The sequence below is a fragment of the Temnothorax nylanderi genome, unplaced genomic scaffold, assembly GCF_030848795.1.
Source record: "Temnothorax nylanderi isolate EJ_2023f unplaced genomic scaffold, tnyl_v1.0 TNYL_tig1019_pilon, whole genome shotgun sequence".
Classification (NCBI taxonomy): domain Eukaryota; kingdom Metazoa; phylum Arthropoda; class Insecta; order Hymenoptera; family Formicidae; genus Temnothorax; species Temnothorax nylanderi.
In genome coordinates this window covers 33,070-44,833 of record NW_027250081.1, presented here as the reverse complement: position 1 = coordinate 44,833, position 11,764 = coordinate 33,070, and the positions used below count along the sequence as shown (strand labels likewise).

At 33.5% G+C, this 11,764-nt stretch overlaps 1 protein-coding gene and 2 pseudogenes across 1 annotated transcript; 2 read left to right on the top strand and 1 right to left on the bottom strand.

The window, feature by feature from the left end:
- The first annotated feature begins 906 nt into the window (after positions 1-906).
- On the top strand, positions 907-3,427 carry LOC139786364 (T-box protein 2-like; annotated as a pseudogene).
- Positions 3,428-4,909: 1,482 nt separating this feature from the next.
- LOC139786367 (uncharacterized) lies at positions 4,910-9,467 on the bottom strand. The gene is made up of 3 exons (XM_071725531.1): positions 9,412-9,467; positions 6,759-8,132; positions 4,910-5,072 (listed from the first exon to the last, which is right to left on the bottom strand). Exons 1-3 carry the CDS (start codon positions 9,465-9,467, stop codon positions 4,910-4,912), a joined length of 1,593 nt encoding a protein of 530 aa, XP_071581632.1.
- Positions 9,468-10,024: 557 nt separating this feature from the next.
- Positions 10,025-11,764, top strand: LOC139786363 (NADH-ubiquinone oxidoreductase chain 5-like; annotated as a pseudogene).

The window sequence follows — 11,764 nt, the reverse complement described above, 5'->3', positions numbered from 1 at the left end:
TACTAGGGTTAATAAGCAGCACTGTGCTGCTGCATCTCGATGCTGCATAGCAAGGAAGAAATCGATATAATTCATATATATTTTTTAAAACCGCATATATGCAGTACACGGAAAGAACGGTTTTGCTGAAGTATCTAAAAATTTAGCTAGATACAGATCTGAAAATAATTTTGTTGGTCCATCAAAATAATTATGTAGAACTTAAACTGATTGCTAAAATGTCAAAATTTTTTACAGAATCATATTCAGCGACTTACTATAATTATTTTAATGGTGTAACAAAATTATTTTCAGATCTGTATATCTGTCTAAATTTTTAGATACTTCAGCAAAACCGTTCTTTCCGGCACATATTTTTATCAGGGTCTAAATATCGCTAATATATATCACTAATGTAAAATGTACATAAAAGAAGCCAGTTGTTGCATTTGTACACGCATTAATCTATAATTTCTTCGTCTGAACTTTGTTAGAATATTATCGAATCATTAGAGAATCTTAATATCTTGAGTTCGACTGATCGCGATTCAGCGGAAAGGCAAATATGTATAATATATGAGAAGCTTGAAGAAGTGCAGGATGTCTCTACTGAGATTACCCGGAAAAGGAACAGACAGTATCTGAACATTTTTAACCCTTTAGGGGCCTGTGTACATAATTATGTACATAAAAAAACAAAAAACAAAAAAACAAAAAAAACAAAAAAAAACAAAAACAAAAAAAAAAAAACAAAAAAAAAACAAAAAAAAAACCAAAAAAAAACTAAAAACTAAAAAACAAAAAACTAAAAAACTTTCATCAGGGACGTCTTTTAAGACTATCTTATAAATTATAACATTTTACTCCAACGGGATCGATGTGTGGCCCCTAAAGGGTTAAAGAAAGAGAAAGTTGCGACAATGGATTAACAACGCGTAATGAGTTAATATTTATTTTAACTGGCTCAGTAGATTAGTGTGATTAGTGTGATTATGGCATTTAAAATTATCACGTAACGTTATTTGTTATTTTATATATTACCTTTTATCAATCGTGGCAGAAAGGACAAAAGGTTCATGGACACATAGTTGTCTCATGTGTTGGCGCCGAACGACCGACGACACATATAGTTCGCCTAGTTTCGGCGGATTGCACTGATCCCGTTTTGTGGTAGGTCACTGGTAGGCGAGAACCGGTCGTCTCAGTTCCATTCTACAACTGCACGTGATTTCGACGTTCGTTTTGAGCATTTCCGTGTTCGCCTTATACCTTACACCGACGGTGTCGGAGAAGAAACGTCGATCATCGGAGATGTTTCTTCAGGATCCAAACAACGCACTGATGCCCCTGGAACTGAATATGCAACTGGCATCGCCACTTTTCGCGCAGTCACCGATCGCTCTACAACGCAAATTAGGTGAGAGGATGAATTCAAGCGAATGGGTATTTCAACCTTTATTGTTGCGCGGAGTCAACGTGGAGCTGCTTAATCGAAACCTCTGGCAGCCATTCTACGAGAATAATACAGAAATGATATTTACCAAGAGCGGTCGGCGCATGTTCCCGTCCGTTCAGATAAACGTTAGCGGTTTGGAGAAACGTGAGAATTATTATGTCCTCATGGAGATAGTACCGGCCTCCGATCGCCGCCACAAGTACTGTGGATACCAGAACGGGGGCAAGAACAGCAATATGGGTGGCTGGAGTTTTACGGGGCCGGCAGAGCCGCAACAGCCCTTCGGCTATAGGATTTATAAGCATCCCGAGAGTCCGGCAACGGGGAGCCACTGGATGGACAATCCGATCAGCTTCAATAAATTGAAGCTCACGAACAACATCAACGACCCCAATAATAACGTGATATTAACATCGATGCACAAATACGTTCCTAGGATTGGATAGTCCGTTGCTTCGATGCGAAGAACTACAACGAGTTCTTTACTCATCCAACCGCGTTGTTTGCTTTCTAAGAGACGGAATTTATCGCGGTGACGGCATGCCAAAACGAGAACATCACAAAGTTGAAGATCAATAACAATCCATTTGCGAAGGGTTTTCGCGAGACGGGTCAGTCACGGTTCAAGCGAAAGCATCATTTGATCGATCATCAGGCCCAATCGGATTCCAGTCCTGACGAAGGGGTCTCATTGACCTACGACTCCGAATCGAATCAGCCGAACGACCCCCCCTTAAGGGTTCCAAGCCCATTAAAGCATGCGATTATCTTTCACTTTAGCCGGGGAGTCGAAGTTGGCCGGCCTTGCAACGTGGGAGAAGCGGACGCGAATCCCGCCACCGTTGCGAGTCGATCCCCGGCGCCGGGCATGCTTGAAACGCAGTGCCCGTGCACTGCGTTTGACACAGATGGACATCCATTCACGAAATAATTTATTACTATTTATTTCTATTTTAATTTAACACGCGGCTACTGGGGGCAAGTCTCGTCGAGACCGTGAACATGTTCGGACGTGTTTTGTCCTGAATAATTTTTGAAGATTGCTGATGCAATCAGCGCCGAGTTTGGATTGAATCTTTCGAGTCTGTATTTATTATTTTCGACTTGTTCTTGGCCGTTATGTGATCCTAAGGAGGATTAGGTGCTATAAAATTTACAAAGAAGAAGAAGAAAGCTATTGGGGGCCACGGCTACTCATGGCATGAGTCTCGTGCGTCAAGAGGCGTAATCGTTTCTATACCCGATAACTAGCGCCTACTCTCGAGGAGACAGCTACGCAGTCACTGGGTGTCTTCGCACTAACCGAGTCATCAATCTCGCATCGTACGTGCAGTGCCCGGACCATCCGAGAACCGGGCTTGAAGATTCATTCTTGACTTCTTCACATTTACTGCGTGTTGGGGAGCAAACGGATTGATAGCCGAGATCTTCTCAGATAACCGTGCCCTTCCTTGGGTCCACAACTCACCAGCGGTACTTGGGCCCACAACTCACCAGCGGTACTTGGCCCATATCATTACAGGCTCTTAGAGGCGCAGTCAGATCGCTATTGACGCCACTTGGTTAGGTTACCGCAGAGCGCGCTGGCCAGCCGACATCAGATCTTGCGACCGAGCCGTACTGAATCGGAACAGCCCCATTGCAGCGGTCCAGCGAGACTACTGGGAGGTGAGCGCATGATTTGACTGGGAGAGGCTATATATTCGCATCACCAGACCAGTAACTGACTCTGATCCTAGGCCCAAAGATACTCGTGCAGAGAATCAAAGGTCTAAGACAGCCTGACTTCTCCGATACAATACGACAGTGCTCGCACCAGCGTAGTTTTCAGGCCAATTGAATCTTTGGATTCTAACACGCATTCGCCACTTTTTTCGCGTTCCTTTCTGCCACGATTTACAAAAGGTAGTAGTCTTGCCACTGTTTGCAATGCGGACTCAGTATGTCGTTAATTTAACTAAAACAATGTTAATTTAATTATTAATTTGACTAATCAATGGAGTTAAAATAACATTCTTTGTGTTAAAATAATAAATTTTGACACACACAATTAAAAAGAACAAAATGTTATTTAACTCAAGGTATTGGTTTAAATTTTATCTTTTAATATTTAATAGCGTAGAGACAACTATGGTAACTATACCATTTTGATTTATATAGAGTTATAGAGTATATAGACTAATGATTATATGTATAGAATACTTTGTAATTAATTGTAATTGCAAGCCGTTTTATCATACACTGTAAATCCAAGTGTGTTATTTCTACACGCATAAACGTTTAAAAATGATAAATTTGACTGAAGCTCGTTTTACATGTTTTGTTGCGTGTTAAATCAACACGTTTAATCGTATTAATATGTTCAACCGTGTTAAAGGCATTATTCAAAACGACAAGAAATGTGTAAGAAGAGCTTTAGTTAAAATAACACACTTGGATTTGCAGTGAATTAGCCGTATAAAAAAAGAATTTCTCATTATTTCATAAAATTACACATTTCTTTTTTAAATGAAAGAAAGTTACGCACGTTGCACGTAACTTTCTTCAACTTTTTAATACGCCACTATGAATGTTTGTACTTGATGCATTAAATTATGCGTTTTACTCGTTGATATTGTCTACGATAATCTTATCGTTGCATCTTTAATCGATTATACGCGTATATATCGATGCTGCGAGATTTATATCAATATTACTCGTATAACGAACTCCCTCCGTGAACATATCTCCGATTTAAGGTCGATTTAGACATAACCGTGCTGTGCCCGTACCGTTTACGGACAGAAAGATTTAGACTCGTTTCACACGTAGGTATCCGGCACCGGATTACCGATGCCTGGTATCCGATCGATTTTCTTTGTTTTCACAAATCGGCTATCGGACAAACGTGTAAATGCTCCCATATTAATCCATACACTTCGCGATCGGATACTCGGAGTCAGTAGTTCAGTGTCGGATACGTGTGAAACGGGGCTTATAGTCGAATTTTATCCGTTGCATCTTCGAATATCTTTTTAACTAGTGGTCGGATCGCCATTAGTTAGTGGTAGAGTTGCAGGCGTTTTGATGGGAGTTTTAAGAAGATATTCGACTTCGAAGGTCTGCCGTGAATGTCATTTACGTTTTGATGATAATTTTATAAAACAATTTTAAGGTTTTGCAGTTTTTTTACTTATCAGGAACTCTAGAACTTTTCGAAAGGAATTAATTGAGCTATTAGAACTATTTTGACTTTAAATCAAACGTTTCTTTTTTCTGTTTTTTGACGTTTACTGAAATGTATCGACGTGTTCTAACACAATACAACACATTACATAAACATTATGAAAAACGCTTGTCGAAATTCTCGCTCATCCTTGACATCTTATATCCTCACTATATATGTTATTTAATAATCTCTCCCAATTTTTTATTTTCTGTAACAGAAAAAGTTTTTAAGTTATTTTATGTTATAATTTCTTAAATTTATATTTTTTACTTTTCTCCATCCTTCAACCACTGTTTTACTTCATCCAGTAGAATAATTGTTTGGCTAAATAAATCTGCGTCTTGATACGCTGTAGGTTCAGATGTAGGTTCAGCTTCTGTGTTTATATATTCGTGTGCGTTGTTGTCTGATGTTGAAGTTCCTGCTTGACTATAACATTAAAATGTAGCGTGATTAAATCGGACAAAAATCTTATTTAAAATATAAGGCTGATTGGCTGATTTGCTTACTGCTTAAGTTTTTCTATGTGCCACGGCCTTATATTTTAAATAAGATTTTCGTCTTATTTAATCACGCTACATTTAATGTTATAGACAAGCGTGTACTTACACGATAACCTTATTTGACATGCATCATAATGCCGTTGCAGAGGTGTTTTTTTGCATATATAATTTACAAGTTTATTGCAATGAGAACATTTGCCTGGAAATATTCTTGTAATTCGAAATCATTCTGAAGATGTTGAGGTATTAAATATACGTTTTTAGTAAGTCGAATGTGACTTTATGTTTATTTTTCTTAACATGGAATCGAATGTCTCGAGCTCTATGTTTTTTCGATACTTTAAACTTCTGGCGATTTTCTGGACAAAAAAGCATGTTACCTCTGTTTTTTCGGGATTAACTTGAAAATAGTCGTCCATTTTTCGTAAATTTCGTATATGAACCTTTGACTAAAATATTTTCTATTTTATTCAATTATTCTATTTATTTTCACTTTTATTTCTTTTTATAAAACCTTATTTAATTTTAAATATTCTTTATTAAATCTTAATAAATTCTATAACTTAATAATTATTATTATTATGTTAAATATAGCCGATATACCCCCCCTTTCATTTTTTTACATAAAATGATACAGAATTTTTATTCTCTTACAAAATTCTAATTTATTCTTTATCCTTATTATTATAATACTAATGTCACTAATTATACTATACATTTATATAAACATAATACTTCTATATTTCTTTATCAATTTAAATCTAAACTCCAAATCTTAAAATTTACTTTTAATAACAAATTAAATTTTATAATTCAAACCAGATTACTAATATCCTTAATTATTATAATCATTTAATGAAAGATTTAAGTTCATTTCCTAAACTCTAAATTTTCAAAGTTTAAAAAATAATTCTTTTATAAATCTTAACATCCCCATAAGATTTATATAAATTAATATTAAAATTATTTATGTATAATAAATAATTAGCTACAATTAATATATTAACAAATTCTTTTCTTCGTCAGTGAAAAATTAACCAGAGATATATATTTTTTGACCAAACTGACTTTAGTATCGAAGATTCTTACTCGACGTTTCGACACTGGTTTTGTGTCCTTTTCAAGAGATTTGTAAAAAGTATACATAACGAAGTTATTACAAGCACGCTGTTACAGAAACAATGTCACACAAGGAACAATTAAAAAGGAAATATCTACCTATCTAATCCTGTTCACAATTATTTCTGCCATATGTAAAGTTCTTGCAGTTGTAGTAACTTTGTCAAAAATTCTGTCAAAGTTCTTAAGATTCGCAATACAGTGTCTCGTAATCATAATGCAAACGGAACCGACAGGTGACACGTCGTTCCGAAACAAAAGACGGCGATCGACTAATCATCGAAATACAAAGTGACTAGGTCAACGGAATAAAAACATACACGTAGAGAGAAATGATTAGGTAGTTCTTGTAATTCTGTCGTATAGCGGATTGAGATTTTCAGTGTCTTTCTTTAAATTAATCGTGTTCATTTGTTCTTTTTTTATGTAAAACATCTCCGCAATCTCTCTCTTCCTCACATTTCTCTCCCTATGCATAATCTCCGTATCGGACCATTTGAAATTATGTCCGTGTGTAAGTCGGTGCTTACTAACTACGGAGTGCTTATTCACATCTTTTTTAATGTCGCTTAGATGTTCCTTAACACGAGTCTCCAAATGTCTTAGAGTTTGTCCAATGTAGGAGGCGTTACAGTCATTACATTCAATTTTGTAGACGACACCTGTTTTCTTCATATTTTCGAGTTTGTCTTTGCCACGTTTTATAATTGAATCTAGTTTTTTGAGAATCGTGTAAAGGACATCCAAGCCACATCGATTTACAGTGCGGCGAATATTCTCACTCAAACCTTTAATGTAAGGAAGAGCAATGTATCTGCGGGCGTCGAAAGTATTGCTTACATTATTACAGTCGGTGATGTTATTGCGATAATCCAATTCTTTTAATCTCTTATTAATTTGCTTATCAATCAGCTCGTCAGGGAAGCAATTATTCTTAAGGATGTCTTTTACAATTTTAATATTGGAGCTATGGAATTGTTTATCAGAAAGTAAAATTGCGTGGTCAACTAGGCTTGTGATTGTATTGTTTTTGTATTTCAGTGGATGGTTGGAGAAGTAATTAACATATCGGCCCGAGAACGTAGGTTTTCTGTGCCAATTAGTCAAGAGTCTGTTGCCGTTTCTGATAATGAGAGTATCTAGGAAAGGGATGGCCCCATTAATCTCCATTTCATGTGTAAATTTGAGGCGGGGGTGATAGTTATTATAAACATCAAGGACATCCCCAATTTTATCCTTAGGAATTATGGCAATAACATCGTCGACATATCGCCGGAAAAACGACAAGCAAAAACTGAGCATAGTAAGGCAATGAGTTTCTAAATCCTCCATCACCATATCCGCTAATATTGGTGATAGCGGAGATCCCATCGGGCTGCCAAAGATCTGTTCATATGTTTCTCCATTAAAACTGAAACTTGTAGATCCCAGTACCAACTCAATAGCATGCAAAAATTGCGGCAAATTAAGCTTTGTATTACCCGTGATATCATGCCAACGTTCCTCTATTGCTCTGAGAACTAACTCCTTCGGGATGTTGGTAAAAAGTGCGGTTACATCGAGGGAAACGAGCACTTCGTCAGTATTGATTTCTATATCATTTATTTCTCTCACGAAAGACCAACTGTCCTTGATGTGAGACTTGGGTGGGCGAATAGAGCGATGCAAGATATCGTGGAGAAAAGACGCTACATTGTATAAAGGACTTCCCAAAGCCGAAACAATAATCCGTAGCGGAAAACCATTTTTGTGGATCTTTGGCAGCCCGTAACAACGCGGGAGATTGCCGTTGGTGCAATTTAAGCGCCTGTAGTCGCTGTCCTCGATGATGCCGCCGTCCCGCCACGATCTAACTAGTTCGTTTAACCTCAATGAAATTTGTTTGATACAATTAATATATTTGTTTATTTGTTTATTATTTGTTTATTACAATTAATATATTAACACTAACTAATTTCTTTAAACTTGCAATTTAATATTTTATTCTTATAAACTATAATATAGTATAAATTTAATTTAATGTTAGAAATTTTTTTTGTTAAATAAATTTACAATTTATTACCTTAATCAGACATAACATTTTATTTTTTATATAGCTCTGCCATTATGAATAAATGACTATTTTCAACTAATCATAAAGATATTGGTATCCTTTATTTTATTTTTGCCATCTGAGCCGGCATAATTGGATCTTCAATAAGCACAATTATCCGTTTAGAATTAGGTTCTTGTAATTCCCTTATCAATAATGACCAAATCTATAATTCTTTAGTAACAGGCCATGCCTTTATTATAATCTTTTCTATAGTTATACCTTTTATAATTGGAGGTTTTGGAAATTTTCTAGTGCCTGTTATATTAGGTTCTCCTGATATAGCCTATCCTCGTATAAATAATATAAGATTTTGACTCCTTCCCCCTTCAATTTTATTACTAACTTATGGGGTTTTTAATAATTTTTATGGCTTTTTATATTAAAATACCAATTTATTTAATACATATTTGGCTTCCTAAGGCTCACGTAGAAGCTCCTGTTTATGGGTCTATAATTTTGGCAGGGGTTTTATTGAAAATAGGGAGGTATGGTTTAATTCGATTTTTAGAGGTATTCATTAAAATGAGATTAAAATATAATTATTTAATTATTAGAATTGGAATTGTAGGGGATGTTTTAATAAGGTTAGTATGTATAATTCAGGTGGACATAAAAAGATTAGTAGCTTATTCTTCAGTTGTTCATATAAATATGATATTATGTAGTATGTTGACTTTATTTAAGTTAGGATTTTTAAGGGGTTATATTATGATGATTTCACATGGGTTATGTTCGTCTGGTTTATTTTATGTAGTAAATTTATATTATGAGCGAACTTCTAGTCGGTTATTAGTTATAAATAAAGGGATAATAATAGGATTGCCTAGAATAAGAATATTGTGATTCTTATTATGTGTAATTAATTTTTCATTTCCTTTTTCTTTAGGATTTTTTAGGGAGATAATAATGTTAGGGGTGATTTTAAATTGAGATTTAATGACAATATTTTTTTTGGTTTTAGTTTGTTTTTTCAGAAACAAACTAAACTGCTTATTAACCAAGTCATAGGTAGCGTAGGCGGCTAAAACTGACTTTCCAAAAAAAGCAATACCCACTTCTACTACTTTTGTACATTAGGACGCTGTAATAACTCGGTATGATAGGCATTCTTTTGTATTTGTTTTAGCGCAAGTCTAGCTGCTTTTTCCAGTTCTCGTTCTCTACGTGCACGCTTAAATTCCAATAAAATTGCTTTTGTGCCATTTTTAGGGATGACCGATATATCATATCTTCCTAATCCACTTTCTTTATTGGAGTTTACATAGTATTCTTTGTCATCGAGGTTAAACAGCTTAGCTAAGAAAAACCAATGGTAATTACTTTCTGCTTGTTTACCCGCTGTATCATGATAACTAACAGTTTTCATAATGTAAACACTTAAATCTCGTATAAACTCATTTATTTTACCCTCTAGCAGATAATTTATAAAATATCAAACCTAGGAAACTCATTGTATTTATTTTCTTATGTTCAACATGGGAGGGGGGTATATTTAGAAACTAAATTTAATTTAGGTGTAATAAAAGAATATTTAGTAGTTTTGTTACATATATTGCCTTTAATTTTAATTTTAATAAATTTATTAATATTTATATATTTAGGTAGTTTAAGGTGAAAACATTAATTTGTGGAATTAAAATTATATTATAAAATATCTTGTTATTTTAAATATTTTTGTTTATTATAATTTAATATTTTTAATATTTATATTTTTGTTTTTGTTAAGGTTAATAATAAATTATTTAGATTTTATAATTATGATAGAGTGGATATTAATAGGAGTTAATTCTGTAAATATAGAAATTTTTATTTTTATTGATTGAATTTTGTTATTATTTATTAGATTTATTTTTTTGATTTCTTCTATAATTATAGTATATAGATATATGTATATATGGGGGGAGAGATTTATTGAACGTTTTATTTATCTAGTAATTTTATTTATTATATCTATGGTTTTAATAATTATTTCTCCTAGAATTATTAGGATTTTATTTGGGTAGGATGGTTTGGGGTTAGTTTCTTATTGTTTGGTAATTTATTATCAAAATTTTTTATCCTATAATTCAGGGATAGTTACGGTCTTATGTAATCGAGTGGGGGATGTTAAACCGTTGGTTCAAAGGGTTAAAGTGAGAGGAGATCTCTTCTTCTTGTTTCTTCAAGTCAAAGTGTTATTTGAACTCTCAATCTTTGTTCTTTTGCCTTTCCCATTCTATATCTGTTTTTAACTTTGAAATTTCCTGCGTTCCTTATCCATCTTATGGTTTATTTCCTCTTGTTTTTCAAACTCTATTTTTAAAGTTTGAGTCTGCTCTTCCTCCTGTTTTTGAATGACAACTATTTCCTCCTTTAACCTTTAGAGGCCATTAATAGGGTTATTTATGGGAATTGGGTTATTGTTAATAAAAGGGAGTTGAAATTATTGAATATTTAGAGCGGATAAATTATTAATATTTATAATGTTATTAGCTGCTGTTAGTAAAAGAGCTCAAATTCCCTTTTCTACGTGATTACCTATAGCAATAGCGGCCCCAGCGCCGGTTTCGGCATTGGTTCATTCTTCTACTTTGGTTACTGCTGGGGTTTATTTGATGATTCGGTTTAATAGTTTTTTATTAGGGAGGAAAATAAATTTATTTTTATTATTTTTGTCGGTTTTGACTATATTTATATTGGGTTTAATAGCTAATATAGAAAATGATTTAAAGAAAATTATTGCTTTGTCTACTTTAAGGCAGTTGGGGCTGATAATAATAATTTTAAGGATGGGTATAAAGGTTGTAGCTTTTTATCATTTATTAACTCATGCTATTTTTAAGTCTATATTGTTTATATGTGCGGGGATTATTATTCATTCTATAATAAATAATCAAGATATTTGTCTATTAGGAAATTTAAATAAAGTGATTCCTTTTACTATAATGAGATTTTTAATTTCTAGGTTGGCTTTATGTGGTTTTTCATTTATAGCGGGGTTTTATTCAAAGGATTTTATTATAGAGGAAGTTTATATGTTAATAGTAAATGGTTTTTTAGTAGTATTAATTTTAGTTTCTTTAATACTTACTGTTTCATATTCAATGTGTTTGTATTATTATATATTTTTTTATAATATAAAATTTTATAGTTATAATATAAAAGAAGATAATTTAATAAATTTATCTATCCTAATAATTTTAGTGACAATAAGAATTTTCGTGGGGTCGATGTTAAGATGATTATTTTTTTATGATTTATATGGGGCTTATATGAGAGTAAGTTTGAAATTATTAACTTTAAGGAGATGTGTGTGTGGGTTAATTATTGGAATATTAATAGTATTTAATAGTATTATAAGAAAATTTTATTATTTGAATTTTTATGTAAGTTCAATATGATATTTAAATTATTTATATTTGTGA